The sequence below is a fragment of the Giraffa tippelskirchi genome, chromosome 11 (genome assembly GCF_054371585.1).
Source record: "Giraffa tippelskirchi isolate mGirTip1 chromosome 11, T2T-mGirTip1v1.2.pri, whole genome shotgun sequence".
NCBI classification, from domain to species: domain Eukaryota; kingdom Metazoa; phylum Chordata; class Mammalia; order Artiodactyla; family Giraffidae; genus Giraffa; species Giraffa tippelskirchi.
This window is the reverse complement of record NC_137285.1, coordinates 60,057,134-60,075,542: the sequence shown is the minus strand read 5'-3', so window position 1 is coordinate 60,075,542 and position 18,409 is coordinate 60,057,134. Positions and strand designations below refer to the sequence as shown.

General features: G+C 37.9%; 1 protein-coding gene across 12 annotated transcripts in view; it reads left to right on the top strand.

The window, feature by feature from the left end:
* The window catches only part of LRBA (LPS responsive beige-like anchor protein), an 803,036-nt gene that overhangs the window by 752,240 nt on the left and 32,387 nt on the right, over nucleotides 1-18,409 (top strand). For 7 of the 12 annotated variants that reach the window (XM_081543938.1, XM_081543936.1, XM_081543937.1 and 4 more), the window contains 3 exons: nucleotides 3,274-3,466; nucleotides 8,151-8,213; nucleotides 13,137-13,292. In XM_081543938.1, coding sequence (XP_081400064.1) covers nucleotides 3,274-3,466; nucleotides 8,151-8,213; nucleotides 13,137-13,292 — 412 coding nt within the window. Of the gene's footprint in view, nucleotides 1-3,273; nucleotides 3,467-8,150; nucleotides 8,214-10,500; nucleotides 10,680-13,136; nucleotides 13,293-18,409 lie in introns of those variants that run through there. The other 5 variants (XM_081543940.1, XM_081543941.1, XM_081543939.1 and 2 more) reach the window with 2 other exon arrangements.

Here is an 18,409-nt window from a genome sequence, read left to right as displayed (position 1 = left end):
CCAGGATACAGACGAGGTCCTCTGTGCCTCCACCTCTCTGTCTCTCCCCATCTTTCCTCCTTCTTTGTGTCTGTTCCCCTTTCCCCATCTTTGTCATCTTTCTTCTTCCAAGTCTCTAATGATACGAATTGACCATTATTATAAACTACAGACATTTACACATTTATTTGCATCACCTTTTCCCCTCAGTGTTTTTAAGAAGGGAAAATCATATTCAAAAGAACGTAGAGGGTAGCTTTTAGTGAAAAGACTCCACAGAGAGCGGACATTTAGCAAGAACAATGGAAGATAATGCCATAGAAATAGTAAGAATGATTTATGTTTGGGGATTGGAATTAGTTTTAGTAATAGCTTGTCAATGAGACGCAGGCTGCTGCAGTGCTGGCTAATGGAAGCACCTCCACTGCTCCATTGACTTTCTACCTGGGTCACTGCACAGCCTTGGTCACCAGGGCCAAGAGGGAGTTCCCACTGCCAAGCCTCTCTCCGTGACCAAAGGATGACTGGCTCACCGAGGCAGATCAGCTTTCCTGTCCCGAGGGTGGGGAGCCCGGGCGGCCCACGCTCGTTTGAGGACGGGAGGCCATCTTTCCCATTATCTTTATCCTCTGAATCGAAAACCTGAACTCTGTTTCAGACCTGTGCAAATTGTGCTTTTCCTCTTACACATACGTGTGTGGGAAGCAAAAGTGTGTTAGAAAGAAACCAGAGTTATCAACAAGTGCACACGTAATCTGGGAAAACCGAACGAAATCTAGCTATAGTGGTTTCCCACTTCTGTGTCAGACGGGGCTGGCAGGGGCCCGCAGGGTTGATGAGGGTTTCTCTCTCTTCCCCCGTGTGACTGGTTGTCCTGCCCATCAGCAGCTGTCACCATCCCTCTGGGTGAACCCAGTATGCTGGGCTGGACTTTTCTTGCATCTAGTGCTCCTCATTCCATACTCACTGGCTACGGATGCGATGGCACTCCCCAGAGTGTTTCTTGCTCCTTGACTCCGTTAGGCGCTCTCATCAGGCTGAAATGCACAGGAAGTACCAGAGAGCCAGCATGTTCTCAGGATGCAGGAACCGCTCTGGATATGGTGTCTGCAGCTTTCTGTGGAAGAGGGCTCTTCCTTGCCATGTGGCTAAGAGTTGGCCCACTAGAGGCACTGTGTACACAAGACATTCTTCCTGTATGTTGGAGATTTTTCCGTGTTTTTTTTTAAGGGCATAAACATTGGAATTATTCAATTTGAGCCTAATTGTATTTACAGTATGAGCTGTTAAGCTCAGAAATATGTATCAGCTTCCTTTCAGTGAGACTTCATGATGTATGTTGTCATCTGACTTCCTCAGAGTTTATAAATTGACTTTGGTAAATATTATTTTTTAAAAAACCCACACAATTGAAAAACACGGTTTGGTTTTCTGAAATGACATTCATTTCCTTTTCTCCAGACTTCATCAAAGCTAGCTTATAGGAAATTTTGTTTGTGGTTGGCTCATTGTTTCTCGTTTTTACACAATTTCACAGAAATCCATAAAACCATATAAGGGGTTCTTAGTATAACAAAGATTACTTATTGATATCAGAGGTTTTAAAACTCGAAGACCCACATGTTTATTGTTTTTACTACTATTCAGATGAGTTCCCCCATCAATGATGACTGCAGCACACATATACATACACACAAATGTAGCAGAAATTAAAGCCACCTCGTGCTGTGTTAAGTGCATGAGCCATAATATACACCAGGTGTAGTAATTAGCAGGCCCACAAAGGCTGCCTATTTGTCTGGTTTTGCTGCTGTTGCTGTATCCCCCTGTGTTTTCACACCATCAGATAGTTGGATTTAATTGAGGCCACATCAGATGAGGCATTACTGACACCTTTAATTGAATGAGCATCCAGGGAGGATTAACTCATAATATTGATTGGCTTTTAGCCACTTGCTCAGAAGGGTGTCTGGGTAGCTTATTAGTTGCCTTTATTTACACCTTTATGCAAAGAGTGCAAATAGGAATTCTTAGTGCAATATGTTTTTCTAAGTACTCTTAATAACTTTTTTAAAAGGACTGATAATAAAAATGCAAATGTATTTAATTTTTTATTAGCAGTTCTGAATGAATACGTGTTAAATATATGTGCCTACACATTTACATATACCTGGTGTTTTGAAATATGGCAATGAGAGAGCAACCAGAAGCACTTCATCAAGGTGTTTCAATTCTGAATGATACTCATCAGCTATTAGAAAATAGACATGGCTGTGGAGAATTGCTGAAAATGCACAGTGCAATTACTGTATGATAGCATAGTACCACAAAGTATAAATAAAGCCAATAAATCAGTGTGGTGTTGTATATGTCTCAGATTATGACATATGGTTTGTAGGAATGTCCTAAATCCTTAGTAGTCTTCCAGATTTATTTTGTTGCTAGCTATTAGAACAGTGTTTTGTTTATCATTTCAGTTATATTTTGCTTTTCAAAGGAGAAATCGAACGTCTTGAGCTTTAGTTTCTTTACCGATTGGGAGGATAGGCACCTAGGTATTTCTGTTTATCCTTAGTTTATCCACAGCAGAAAGCAGTGGCATTTGCATTATAATAGGGCAATGTTTATGACTTGGTACACTATATAAATATATTGTTTTTACAAGTACACTTAATTATGCATTGCTTTGAAACACCTTTATAATTAAGTTTGTGTATCACGTTCATAAATTATTTCTCTACTGTAATAATACATGCATGCTGTGCAACTGTTGTTTATAAATATATTTGTTAATTAATTATCTCTTTTTTTAGTTGTCAAAATCCTCATACTGACTGAACACAACTTTTGATAATCTGGCAATTACCTTGGCTGGCTTTTGTGCCTATGGCCTGTTCTCATTCTTTTACTTTTTCTCTTTTGTACTTGATGCATAATAATTGTTGGAATGGTTTAACACCATCCTCAATACTGTGCCTATTTCGAATCTAAATCAAATCACTCTTTTTAGTTCTTCTTGGGAATGGGGTGGGGAAGAGAGTTAATACAAATTTGTGGATTTTTAAAGTGACCATTCATGGATTTTACTTAGGTCACCTAGAAATTCAACTAATGACATGTGAAAACCAAACAAACCCTAATTGCTGTTTCTCGAAGCCTTTCTGCTCACTGTGCTCTCACTTGCAACTTGGGTTAACACGGTCTTCCTCTTCTTTTCCTACACCCTCTTTCTTTCCTGTCTTTCCTTGTCTTTTCCTTCTCGTGTATTTGGATCTTGTCCTGCCCACTCAACAGTATCTCCTCCTGCAGAGCCCATTGATGTTCACAGACCAAGCTCAGCAGGATGTTATCATGGTTCTAAAGTTCCCCTCCAACTCCCCTGTCACTCACGTGGCGGCCAACACCCAGCCTGGGCTGGCGACGCCTGCTGTGGTCACAGTCACTGCTAACCGGCTATTCGCCATGAACAAGTGGCACAACCTTCCAGGTAAGCGAAGACATACCCTTCCAAGGCATGGTAGCTGCTGAGCACTGTATAAAGACATTGTAAGCGTGACTCTTTGTGACCCCATGGACTGTAGCCTGCTAGGCTCCTCTTGTCCATGGGATTCTCCAGGCAAGAATACTGGAGCGGGCTGCCATTCCCTTCTCCAGGGGATCTTCCTGACCCAGGGATCGGACACAGATCTCCCACATTGCAGGCAGATTCCTTACCATCTGAGCCACCAGGGATCCAGAATACATTGTTATATCCACCTAAATATGTTATATCTCAACATTTAAGCTTTTTAGTTTTCAAACATATTAGTCTGAATCAAAATGTTGAATACTTGGAAAGGTTTAAAGAAATCCCTCTGAAGCATGTAATATTAATACAAAAGTTTAAACACGAACTGTTCTTTGGCACCTAGTGATTTGTCTTTACTCCTTGGACATAAATATTATCATATAATAATATTCTATATCGCGTCCATAAATAGCCTGTATTGATTTATCAGATGTTCCTTTTTTCCACGTATTCACTTGCTCCATATACACTTCTCATTGTCTACCATGTGCCTTTTCATGCAGGGTGTGGAACTATTTGTTGTGGGTGATAGAAAAAAGAACACTTAAGTTACACAGCCAAAATACTACAAACCCATAAGTGTATCCTGTTCTTTCACTAAGTGCTGAAGAATTAGGGTGACTGAGGGCAAGATGCTGAAATAACCATTAGAATCATAAACCATCACACCTTGAAGAGACATGAGAGTTGGTCTTGTCCAAGCCCACATTTTACCGCTGAAGATACGGAGCCCCAGGGAGCCTGCCTTGTTCAGTATCACATATGGCCACTCAGTGGCACCGCCAGGTTTGAACCCAAGTTTTCTGATTCGAATTTTATGATCACTCCTCTGTGATTTATTGCCTCTCATTAGAACAGGAATGTTGGGATCTGGATTTAGCACTGTTCCTTGTGGCCACTGGTTAGAAATTCCCTTTTTAAAGAAGGAAAATCTTTCAAAGTCTTAGAGATTATATGGTTTTTATCCCCAAGCCATCGTTTTAGGTAGGAAATTTGAAAGGATAGCTTTTAATAGTCTGTTAACTTGTTATTAAATCTGTAAAGTGTACATAAAGCATTACCCATTATAATACCTGAAATGGTTGCACAGTTATGAATTCTTGAACAAGGGTCTCATGCCACATTAAATGCTAGAATGTTTAGAATGGAACAGAACTGAATTGATGTTCAAATAAAAACTAGATGCACTAACTAACTATGGTCAATAAGGTAATTAGGTACCCTTCATGAAAAATCCATGGTTGGTGTCAGAATTTCGTAAATATAGCCATTTTCCTGGCTATTAGAAATGAAATGAATGGTAATATTCGATTAGAGAATAGATTTCATAAATGGTAGAGAAATTTAAAATCGAGATACATATAATGTCTCTATTATTAGGTCCTTTTATTCCCTTTTCTTCAAGTGAACTTACCTTGCAGAGGTGAATGTGTATGCAGATGACATACTTATATTTTGGGACTAAAGATTATAATTTGACTAATGAATTTGATTATTTTGCTGTGTTTCTCTAAATACTGCTCATTAGAAGAAAAAGATGCTGGGAGTGTGTTCTGTCAGGCGCACAGAGGATCATCTTCCTGCGCTGTGTGCGGTTACCTTAGAGCCTGGCATGAGCACCAGTGTGTGCGGCCCCAGGCCCCTCCCAGTGACGCTCATCCTGGTGGCTGCTGTGGCAGCTCTGGGAACTCGTTCAGTTTAAACAGAGTGGCAGTACGCGCGGGGAGAAACAAACCTTTTCAGCTGCTAGAAAGCCCCAAGCACTCTGCATTCCTGGCCTTAGTCTAGCCTAGCAGTGAGCAGGAACTGAGCCAGCTCCACCAGAGAGCTGCTAGGTCTCCAGCTGATACTCAGGTATCCGGCTCCCTCCCTCCCTGGGATGACTGAGCTCCTGACACTCCCCTTTGAAGCAAGCCCATTTCCCTGCCCTGAAGGCTAGCTGCCCTTAGGGCTTGCTTGTCAGCTGTTCTCCCTACTTGCCACTTTTCTCTAGATCTGTAAAGTGATTTAGGGGCAGCCTCCTCCTGCTAGAGTACCACATATGGTACATCCAACTGCTCTGAGCCAGGCTCGCTTTTCTGTGAGATAAGAGTAGAGAAGGCTGCATATGTTTGGCCAGTTCCTTGCCTTGAATTCTCCCCATCGAGCCTTTGGGACTGTGGTTTGTGTCACCAGTGGTTTTTGTCCCTGTCCTCTGGCTTTAGAGTATGATACAGCCACTCTTCACCAGAGAAGACAAAGAAGGATAACATATGGAAAACTCAGGTGATTATCTTTCTACAACGTGATCCCCAATTCTCAGTACACCTACACCTAAAAATATTAAGTATACATTTTATTAAATCTCTGCCTCATTTCAGGTATGTAATAAACATACCTGATCTTTCATCCTATGTTTTGCTACCTCTACCTGTCAGTGTGCCTTGATTGAAACAAATGTCAAAACTTCCTAACAGTTTTTCTTCAGTGAATATCAAATTCATGTTACACTTTTTTTTTTAGTTTAGATTCTGATTCTTTTCTGCTATTCTCTGATTTCCATAATTCATTCATAAGACAGCTAGCTCCTGTCAATGTAGTGTCTTGAGTCCTGATTTAGAGAAAAAATCATCTTTATCCTTCCATCTCATTCAAGGGACCTTGAGGAACATCCGGAAAAAAATAAAATAATGGCACCTAACGTTTATAGAGCATTTTCTAGCTTCTAAATACTGTTTTAGTCACTTCACATCTGTTAACTCACTGAATCCCCTGAACAACCTTAAGATGTAGGTTCTATACTTAGGTTGAACCATACATAATTGCCATTTTAATAGGTCAAGACATCAGGTGTTGGTGAGTCCATGTGGTTCAGCCTGACCCATTTAACAGAGCAGGGACCTGGAACACTGAGTAGACCTAACTGGCCGAAGGTCACACAGGCAGTCAGTGGCAGAACTGGAACTTGAGGCGTCACCAGAAACAGCTCACCTGCTGAATCTCCTTCACTGACAGTTTGGTTTCAATGTTTCTGTGATCCCCGATTCCTAAAGACATAGGAACAGCTTCCCAAAGTATTAGCGTTGATGGGCACTGGTGTTGCTGGAGTAAATGCCCTGGTGGTACATCAGAGGCTGAGGTTTTCCCTGATGAGTCCCTGTAGTGTTCTGTGATATCTTTACTGGCAGAGCTGTAATCAGCAAAAACAATACTTGTAGCAAAGGAGGGAGTCCTATGGCTGCCATTTCTCATCTACTTTAATATCATATTCATACTCAACTATGATTTTTAGTGCTAATATTATGCTCAGTATTTTATCAGTATTACTGATATTCAGGTATTTTATCATATTAGTGATCTTCCAAAAGATCATTGAAAAGTCCTTGAAAAGTTGGTATTTACTAACAGCGGAAATGCTGACATAACGAATTTAAAATTAATCTAATGAACACATTGGAATGTATCCCATTTTTATTTTCAGCCCCTCAAGGACAGTCAGAAGGATGTCTTAAAATCTGATGATATTAATATCATCTTAATCTTAGAATCTAATGCTATTAAGCAGAGCTCTAATACTAACCAACCAGTAGTTAAAATGCTTATGAGTCTATAAAAGGCAGATAGTGACCAGAGTGAATGGCTGAGTCATTGGAGTAAAATCTTCTGGAAAAGGACCAAGAATTTAACTCTCAGAATTACAAAGCTGAAAAGATTATCTGTTCTAAACCCTTCATCCTGGGCCTTCTGATTTGCCCAAGGTTGCACAGGTGGCCAGTAGTCGGTCCTGCTTCCTACAATACATCTTATCCACCGAAAGCCCTTCTACCTTTCACAGGGCTGCAGCCTATAAAATCTCTTTTCCATCACAAAATAGGTACCTCTGAATCCTTAAAACCATTTTGAAAATTAAACAAACTGTCCTTAGTATGGATTGATTTTTGTTACTCATTTGCTTCTCAGTATTTTTAAATGGAAACCATGGAAATATTAAATATTAATAAAAGTTTTTTTTTTTTAACCGCAATCAAGTCTTCAGGAAAACATTTCAGCCAAATGCATTTAACTAAAACATTTATCTGCAGATAGCTTTCTTTATTTTTATTCCAACTTTCAATTGATTGATTTAAGTGATGGATGAAACATTGAATGTTCTTTGACTTGGAGCTTTCCCTTTCTCCATCATAAATTGACGTTTTTGTGGATCCTTTGTGCTGCAGCATTCAAAACTGCCTTCTTAAGAAGTAACAAAAAAACTAGTATTTGCTACAGTCAGCAGATGGTTGTCACATTTTGTTTTCAGTGCTCTTTACCACTTAATTTTGTTTTGTTGCGGCATCAGAGGTTGCCAGTCAAGCATCTGCTATAGCTTATGGCCTAGGACTGGAGCCACTGCTGATGGCACATGTTCAGAACAGCACTAATCTAAAATAAATGTTTAATAAGCTAGCCATAGAAGCACCTGGATTTTTTGTTTGTTTGTTTAAATTTCACAAAACTGTCTTGAGAGATTTGGAGGTTGGACATAATTCTACATGAGATTTGACTTAAGCATTTTTATGTAGCTCGGTATATGAAAAATAATGCTCTCTCTCTCTTTTTTTTTTTTATCTTTTGTGAATTCCAGCTCATCAAGGTGCTGTACAAGACCAGCCATACCAGCTGCCAGTGGAAATCGATCCTCTCATAGGTCTGTCACTTCCTTCTCTCTTTGCGATTCATTAAGCTCTGTATGGTGGCCCTGAAGTGTAGATTACAGTTGTTTTTCACTTGCTGGTTGCTGGGAATGGAATTTTCCTGATAAACCATTTGCATGCAAATTGGAATGCAATGAGCTGTGGCTATGCTGGTATTTCATCAACTCCCCCTCGTTGGTTTGCCTAATTTGAACAGGCCTAGGACGCGTGTCACTGAAAATTAATATGGATGCTGTAATAATGTGTGATTGAGAATGCGCATGAAGTACTGTCAGGATAATATTGGATCTTTTCATCACTCAGACTTGTTGATGAGCAGGAGCGAGGCACGTTATGATGAATTGGTGCACCAGTAATGTGATGGAGCTCCTTTGCTAGGGAGATTTTCATAATAACAGTGGGTTTTTAGCAGCACTGTGTTGAGAAAAATAAAACTGTAGTGCCAGGGTTCCATCATTAAAGGAGATCAAGCCTTTCTTCCTGGACCCCCCTTTCAGTCTGCGGGGATTAATGTGCAATTTCGGAGCAGTTTCAGAGTTGAAATACGTCGCCCATCGCCCAGCCAGTGGCAGTGCGAAGATATTTGTATCCATTTTCCTAGGGTCCTGCAGCCCAGTAAATTGCCATTGGAGGTTAAATTTGTTCAGGGAGAAAAAAAAAAGAAAAAGGAAGCCAGAAAGAGCCATTGGGATGAAATGAACATCTGCGGCAGACGACTTACAATATTTAATTGCTGCCGTGCTTTTTGAGTAGGTTAGTTGAAATCTCTAGTTTAGCATTTTCCACCCTATAGTGGGGATTTCAACTGTGACTCCACTAAAAATGGTACACCCTTGGTATTGAAGATGCTGTTCAATAACTTTTAGAGTAAAAAACCTAATCTCCCAGCTGTAAGGGATGTACTAGCATGGATGTTTGTGTTTGCCTTGTAATTCTGTCATATTTCCCCAGCACAAATGAATTTGTTAGTATTTTAAAGTATCTTAAAGTTTTTAGATAAAACATAAGAATAAGTGGATTATTTTAAAATTCAAAGTGTTCTTTTTTTTTTTTGGTCTCTAACACCATTGTTTCAGTGGAGAGTTAAATGGCCACCATTTGCAGATGAATTATCAAGATGAACTAAAATAACCTTAAGCTCAAGACCATCTTTTATCATTTTCCCAAATACAAGCAGAAATCTAAGAATTAAGTGTCTATATGAAAGATAACCAGTACCCTGGTTCCTAAATCTTGTTTTGCTTTGAGTAGATATGATTTGCCATATATTTTTTAAAAAAATTAAATGCCCACTTGGGTAAAGTTCTAAGAGTCAGGAAAATAATAAAACCCATTTTTTGTGCCACTTAGAGCCTGATTTCTACAGAATCATTGTTTGTCTTAAAACTTAATGATGAATATCACATAGTACAAAGTCTAAGTGAATTCAGAAATGGTAACCCTATAGAGAAGGCATGGGGGAAAGGGCGAGATAGTCAATATTTTAGGTTTTGCGGGCTGTAAGGTCTCAGACGCAACTACTTAACTCTGCTGTTATAGCAGAAGCAGCCCCAGATGATACATAAACAAGCGAGCCTTGCTGTGCTCCGATAAAACGTCATATGCAAACCCAGGCACAAGCCAGATGCAGCCTTCAGGCCAGTCTTCCCTGCTGACCATTGGTCATCAGACTGTTCCCGTATCTCCTGAAGTAATTGTTTAACCACGTATCTTCTCACACATTTTTAAGTTGACATCTAAAAAATGTAAATGTGATACCATCACAAGTTTAAATAGTTGCAAAGGTTATGATTTTTGGCATAGTGTGTAAAAATTTAAATACATCCAGCAGACACTAAATATCAAAGTCACTTGATAGTCAACCTTTTCTGTTTTTAAAAAATTCATTGGAAGAAATTTTTACCATTTGAACGTTTTTCACATCTTGAATTTGTAATTTCATTCTGCTTTCCCTACACTATTTTAACTGTAGAAAATTGATTACCCCATTAAACAGTTTTCAGCAATAAAAATATGTGTGTAAATATAAATGCTGAGATTCCCTGTGACCATAAGGCCCAGCTTAAAAAAATTAATCCTCATTGAGTTATTAAAAATATTAATACATAAATTTTAGTAAATACTATTTAACATACAAAACACATATTTATTGAAAATAGGAGATACAGCTTTAATGAATGGGAGTGTCTCCCTAAGTAGTTCATGTATTCATGGATAAACATTATTTGTTGCTGAAAGAGACAGAATTTGTCAACAGTTCTAATTTTTTGTTTTTTATAGATGGACGCTCTCAGGAGTGTTACTCGCGTGAGAAGATAGATGGGAACGGAGAGAGTTTTGTTTTAACAGTGTCATTCAAATCTTCAAACTCTGTCTGAGTTATGTGACAAAATTCATAGAGTGATATATTATTGAGGATTACTTTTATGGTCTATCATTAAATAATCATTTTAACAATCTATCACTGAAACTTATTTTTAATGATCTATCAATTGACAGCGTGATCATATCCCCCTTCCATTTATTGAAAGCAATGAATTGGAAACCACCTGCCCTGCAGAATGATGTGATACCTAGGCATTCACTTCCTAGCGTCACATCAGTAGTTTGAATTGTCTCTTTATTTGGCTCTCGAGATTTTTGTACCCTGGAGTGAAGCACCATAGTAAGATTCTATCTAGTGGAAGAAGAAGAGCGAGCAAAAAGGGAGGTAAGAAAGGAAAACTCACAGGAGAGTTGTCAGGCAGATCTGTTTCAAGCTACAGAACTCATGAAAGTTGTGGAACCAGAAATCGATTCCCTTACAACCATCTGTGCCTGTGTATCCCTTGGGAAGTCTTATACCACCAACCCCTCAAGGGTATACATGCTCCAGTTTGTAGAATGCTTATCTAGACAAATATACCTAATTTTCTTCAAATAAAAATACTTTCAGTACTGAATCTCATGAGGTTTACTAGAGAAAACAGTGAGATAAAGAAAAGGCAGTTGTAGGGTAGGTTATATAGACTAAATGGATGGATGGATGGACAGATGGATTAGGGGTTGCAGTGTTAAATTATAAGTAATCACTTACTTGGAAAATAGTTCATCTGAATGCTGAAGGGACGTCAGGCTTTACCCATGACTTGTTTGTAGTCATTCAGTTCAAAATTCTATATATCCCCAGGTCTGTCAAATTAGGCCCTCCCAGGAAATAATGCCAAAAAGACCAGTGAAAGTTTATATATCATATAGTGAAAGTCATATAAACACAAAAATACGATATTTTTATAATTTTCATGTGGAATGAAGAACTGTAGTAACCAGTATAGAAAATACCATATATCTTGTTTTAAATTGCTAGGTTTCTGGAAATTAAAAGATTTAATTGTATCACACAGGTTCACTGCAGTGAGAGGCTAATGCCTCTCCATGATACACTATGATACACAAAAGCTTTTTTACCTGCCAGGAACTTCCCTTTGTGTGGAAGGAGGGGGAAAGAGATTCCTGACTAGAGGCCTACCCTTTTTACTACTGCTATCACTTTCTAGGCCATTAATCTCCCCAAAGTATATGAAGCCTATTATCAAACAGTTATCTAATAATCTTACATAGGTAGGTTGTACAGTCAGACACTAGCAGAATTTTGCAGTATTTCACATGAATACGTTTGCTATGTTCCGTATGCCATGAGGGCAAGGGATATTTTATCCCTCTGTATCCCAGCAGAGGACTGGAAAGTATTTTGAACACTTTTTTTCTTCTATATTACTTTCTGAGCCTTCTATTGAATTGGTATCTTAACTTATTACATGCAATGAATATAACATAGATATATTTCTATTTTTAATTTTTATCAATAATGCATCTATAGTATTTTTTTCCAATAAAAACTGAAAGCTATGATGCAAAGAACATAATAATTAGATGTAGACATTCATTTTGTTCTGATTTCTGGTATGATCAAGTTTTTTTTTTTAGCAGTATAAGAACTATAATTTGTGTTGGCAGTTGATAATGAAATAACTCCTAGGTCACGAACAGCAGAGCTTTCTATTTAGTTGGCTTCATAATGCCAAAGAAGGCACCTCTGTGAAAATTCCTTTGCTGATAATGACATGGCTGATAGTGTGTTTCTAGAGGATTGTTACTCTTCACATGCGTGGGATGTCGTGCTGTGTCCAACCTGGTGCCTTGTGACAGACTCCATCTCGGGTGCTCTGCAGCACTCTGAAAACATACCGGACCATCTTGTTTTGTTGTTTACAGAAGTAGCAAGAAAGTTGCAGTGTGCTGTGCTTTGACTTTTTCAATTCCAAGTATCCTTAATAAATAGTCATCCTACCCTTTCCTTGCATACAAGTGCGGCTGTGAACAGGGAAAATGGGAGTTCACATCTGGTCAAATTAAAGACCTGTTACAGTCAAACTAGTACAAGATGCTCCAATATTTCAAATATATGACATTTAAATTCTAATATCTCTTCCTTGTGACAAAAAGTTAGAGGTAATAGATTGTCACAACACGAATCCATTCTCATGACAATAGATGTAATGAGATTGTCAGAAACACAAACCTAACTGTGATGCAATCTGGAGATTCTAATCTAGTTTGGTCCTGCCCAAGAGCTAGATAGCATGTTCTGAGAATTGTACACTACGTGTTTTAAAATTGTAGTGTATTATTGTTTCTTTCCTCTAGGCAGAATTTCTTACCGAGCTGTTGAAGTTGGCTACCCTCATTCTTCCAACAATTGGATTGTGTTTTCCTGTGGTTTTTCAAATATTATTATATTTAAAATTAAAGATCAAATGTTCTTATCCTGGAATGTGTTGTCTCTCCTCCCTTGGCCCCAGCCCCTAGCATGACAAATTACGGGATTTCTTTGCGCATGTGGGTTTATAGGCTTTTTTTCCCCTCTGTTCTCATAGCCAGCAATACAGGAATGCACAGGAGGCAAATCACTGACCTCTTAGACCAGAGCATTCAAGTCCATTCCCAGTGTTTTGTCATCACGTCGGACAACCGCTACATCCTCCTCTGTGGCTTCTGGGATAAGAGTTTCCGCGTCTATTCTACGGACACAGGTAACTTCATCATTTCTTTATCAGTGAACTCAAGTTTGCAACAAGTGGCAGTAAGAAGCTTAAAAGGCTTTTTCATCTCCCCTCTAAAAGTTACAGAATTCTAAAATGTGTAAAATACATTTTTCCCCTTCAAGTAATAATCTACTCTATAATCCATTAATAAGTTAACCAGAATGTTTTTAAAGGGGCAAGTCTTGGTAGGTTTGTCTCCCAAGCTTCATACTTACAAGTGAATGATTTATTTTGAAAGCATATCCTGGAGTGTAAATACCATATGTACATGTCCATGCATAATCATATGGCAAGTGCATATACTTAGAGGTGTACTTCCCCACTTGAATATTATTCGAAGGTTTTTTTTTTCCCCTGGAAATTCTAAGTGTGTTTCCTGCGAGTGGCTGTCTTGCCTCCACCCAGCTCCACTGAATCTTGCTGAAAACTGCACCATCGTGAAGAAAAGGAGCTGACTCATTCATTTGCACGCAGCTCCCTAAGGGTCGAACCAAACTCAAACCACTATTATTACAGGATATCCAGTCCAATCAATGGTTATATATTTTTGCATATAGGCAATTGTGAACATTGAAAAATTTAATGGAGTCTCTTTAAAGTATTTTAGAAACTATTAGAGGATGACATAAACTTATACTGAATATGTAGTTGTATATTTAAAATAATTAAAATTAGATAGTAATGCATTAGAATAGATAGTTCAACTAAAACAAGGATCTACAAATAATTATATTGATTAAATGTTCTGGGGATAGGAAATTTTTTAAATTGAAATTTCTGATTAATTAACTGTTTTACAGCAAATCCTCTTTCAGTCATGGTAGTAATCTCTATACAATGTATGAGGCCATACTCCTACCTTTGTAAGTATATTAAAAACTTAACTCGGGTATTCAGGGAGTTGGTCCTAGCTACATTTTAATGATTGTATTATAACCTAGCAATGAGGGAGTAGGGAAAAATAGCTGAATATGTGCTGTGTATAGAATAAACCCTAGAAGTTGTTTTTAGACATGATCTCGTATAATTTTTGTTTCAGGGAATCAATGACCTCATATTTTTATAATTCACTTCTTTATTCTGGAGGTAGGTTCAGAAAGAAAACATCATTCAAGTCTTTCTGATTACTTGGGCTTTTACTAGATGTTTAGGTCTATGACGTTAATTAGTGTTGAACCTAAAACTTCTCTGAAATTCTTTAAAAATGCATTAGAGATTGCCAAGTTTTCCTAAAATTATTTATCATTATAATAAATTTTCTCTAGCTTAATATTCAAGTTTAAATTTTAACCTTTTCTTTCACTATTATGCTAACGACAACATTAGTGTTTTTTGACCTCAAACTATGCTCCCTTCTCCACAAACTTTCAGATTAAAATTGTTACATCCCGTCACAAGGTTTTCTTAAACATTCTTTTAGATTCATATTGTTTTTTATACATTGAAAATTATCTTTCAATTTACGTACAGTAAAATTCCTTTTTTTGGTTTTTAGTTCCATTAGTCTCAGGGCCGGAGAAGGCGATGGCACCCCACTCCAGTAGTCTTGCCTGGAAAATCCCATGGACAGAGGAGCCTGGTAGGCTGCAGTCCATGGGGTCGCACAGAGTCGGACACGACTGAAGCGACTTAGCAGCAGCAGTCTCAGGGCATTGTATACAGTTATGTAATCACCCCACAGTTAAGATGCAGAACAGCAGAAAATCCCCAGAAACCCCTCGGGTTGCCCCTTCATAGTCAGTTCCTTCTCTCACCTCAGCCTCTTCAGAATTGCTGATATACTCTTCATCTCTATAATTGTGCCTTTTCTGGAATGTCCTAAAACGGGATCATATATTATGTCAATCTTTGGTTTCGACATTTCAGCCTTTTTGAGTTTGTTGACATTTCATATCATCTTAAAGACATTGAATATTGATATTTGTAAATTAAAGCTAACCTCTTTAACCTTTTATTTTAACCTTTGTAAAGTAAAAGCTAACCTTGAGGCTTCCCTTGTAGCTCAGCTGGTAAAGAATCTGCCTGCAATGCAAGAGACCCGGGTTTGATCCCTGAGTCAGGAAGATCCCCTGGAGAAGGAAATGGCAACCCAGTCCAGTATTCTTGCCTAGAGAATCCCACGTCCTGGCAGGCTACAGTCCATGGGGTTGCAAGAGTCGGACACGACTTAGCAACTAAACCACCACCACCAAAGCTAACCTCACTTTTATATAATACTCACAATAAAATAATTTTTATAGTCACACAGTTCTCTAGAATTTATAAAATATCTTCTTTCTCATACATGATATTGTGTCTGCCTCACAGTAATCTTAGGAGATCAAACGGGTGTCCTTAGGCCCATTTTTTCGATGATGAAACCAAGGTTTGAATAAGTTAAGTAACTTGCTGAAATTTGCGTAGGTAATGGTGCTAGACCTGGGCATCGGAGGTCTTCTGACCGCGGATGTAGCATCTTTGTGATTATACCATTTTATCTCATACAAGTGTTACCCATTTAAAATCTAGGTTCCTAGAATGTCTCCCATGTTACTTTAGACTTAATAAACTAGATGGCATTCCTTCTTCCCTTTCCAAAAGCCTTCTACTTTATTGTTTTTTAAAATGTGCACAAGTGCATGTATATATAAAACACTTTCATAAGAAAGTAGTCTCATTTTGAACTTCATTTCAGTGGGACTGAGCACGTTTACCAAAAATACTCGTACTTTCCAGAAAAGTTTTGAAAAAAATCTCATATGATAATTCTAATACCTTTCTTAATATCTTGTATACAAACTGATGCAAATTTTATTTAAAATTATTTAAATTTTAAATGTGTTAGTGTCTTCATGATGATGGGAATATTAAATGTTTTCTCCTAAGTTTAGCAGAAAAATTGTATGATCAATAATATATAATGGCAGAGCCATCACAAGTGTTGAATTCAATTATATTTTGGCACGTAAGCCAAAAAAAAAAATCCTTCTCTTATTAGATTTGGCGGGGTGGGGAGGCGGGGGTAGAGAGAAACACGGTTGTAGCAGGAAATTCTTTAAACATAAATCATGTTTTCAAGACACAACCAGAGCAGCAGAGGCAACAATAAAACCTTCCCTCGGCAGTGGGAATTATTTTCAGGCCACATTTTAGATTCAGTGGTGCAGAGTCCTGAGCTTGAATTTTTTTTTTTTTTTATTTGTAGCACAGCTGTCAAATAAAACATTAACTAGAAAATTTGTTCTGTCAAAAAAAGGATATTCTAGTGCTTGTGGTAATATTTGATATTAGTGTGTGGAGAGGTGGACTGGTATTAAAGGAAACAAAAAATAAAGCTTGAGGAACACTTATGAGATTATCAGAAAATAATTTACCAAAAAGAACAGCAGGTATTTATATGCTGTGATTTATTTAGGAGGAGTGAACCTCCACCTCGTAGCAATAACAAATATTGCTGAGGAACGCTGCCAGACAGGAAAAAGCAAACTGGAAAAAAAATAATGTTTTCCAGAGTTGAGCCCAAAGTATACATTGTGGAGAATGAAGTTAATTTGTATTAAAAGATGAAACTCTTTAGATGTAAATACTTAACTGTCACCCCCTCATCTCAGTCTTCCCTGATGCCCAGTCCAAGTTTGTTCTCTCCTGTCTTCCTCACTGCTCCTCTCTCCTCTCTTTTCTAGTAGTTAACACCAGTCATAGTTACGTGTCTGTTTCTGTTTGTTTAATGAGGGCAGGAACCGTTTCTCTTTACCACTGTATACAAGTAAGAAAATCTAATGCTCTGCACTTGGTAAATGCTCAGTAAATGTTTGTTGAATGAAAAATAATTGTGATAACTTTTAGGGGCAAAATTTAAAACATTGGGAAATTTTAATTAAAAAAGAAACCACAGTCTGAATATACATTTTCCTAACGCTGACATTGTAGACACAGAATGACGACTTAATTAATGAGAAATAACAAATTATTGTGTGTCCTGAGAAATTCTGGCAGTCTTTTTAATCCATCCCACTTTTACAGCTAAAACTTTCTGCTTTGTCCTCACTAGCTGGAAACGGAGCAGGTTACCAAGCAGGCCTCCTGGTCTACGTGTGGAGCATTTGGGTTTTCTGTTTATGCCACAGACCTCACATACCTAGATGTATTACTATGCTCATCTTCACTTCTACAGCCCACTGAATTTATGGTTGTCAAATCTTAAATAAGTCTACTCTAAATAACCTATTTAAATCACCCGTATAGTTGACATGCTCTCAGCACTTAGTATAGACTGAGGCAGAAGTCACTGTACATACTCGGTGATCAAAAACATAATCACTTTATGGAGTGTTCGGTATTTTTGGTAGTTAAAACTCATGATTTAGCTTTCACTTTTCTAATTAGTACTTCTTCCCTGATGGCTCAGACGGTAAAAAATCTGCCTGGAATGCAGAAGACACAGGTATGATCCCTGGGTCAGGAAGATCCCCTGGAGAAGGGAATGGCTGCCCACTCCACTGTTCTTGTGTGGAGAATCCCGTGCACAGGTTAGCCCGGTGGGCTGCAGTCCATGGGTACAGAGTCTGACACGACTGAGCGTCTGCCACTTCCTAATTTGTAGTAAGAGTGCATTCAGCTACCTCTTGTCTCATCCTTACTTAGGTCTTCCCTCTAATCTAACTCCAACCATTTTACCACTAAACCTCTCTACTTTGTCCTTCATATAAATTGGAAATGATAAAAAATTATTATATTTTTAATATTTAATTTTCTTTTTCTTTTCAATTTTTTAATTCTAGAAAGTCTTGAGTTCTTATCATGTTCTTTATTGATAAAGTTGATTTTTAAAATGAAATGTTCTGGTGTTAATTTGAAAGGTTGGAGAAATTCAGAAGCGAACATTTTTAACATTTATTAGTTAAAATACCTGCTTTGACTAAAGTCTTTTTCCATAGGAGACAAAAGTGTACTATATCAATTTTGCAGTTTGAGAATGATATGAATCTGGTCTTAAGTTACTATTAGAACACTATGTACAAGGGAAAACACTGCATTTGACTTCCCATCTGATGTGGATGAAGCAGTATTTTATTTCTAAATTTGCAGACTTTATAATATGCTTTGGGTTTATTTAAATCAATGAT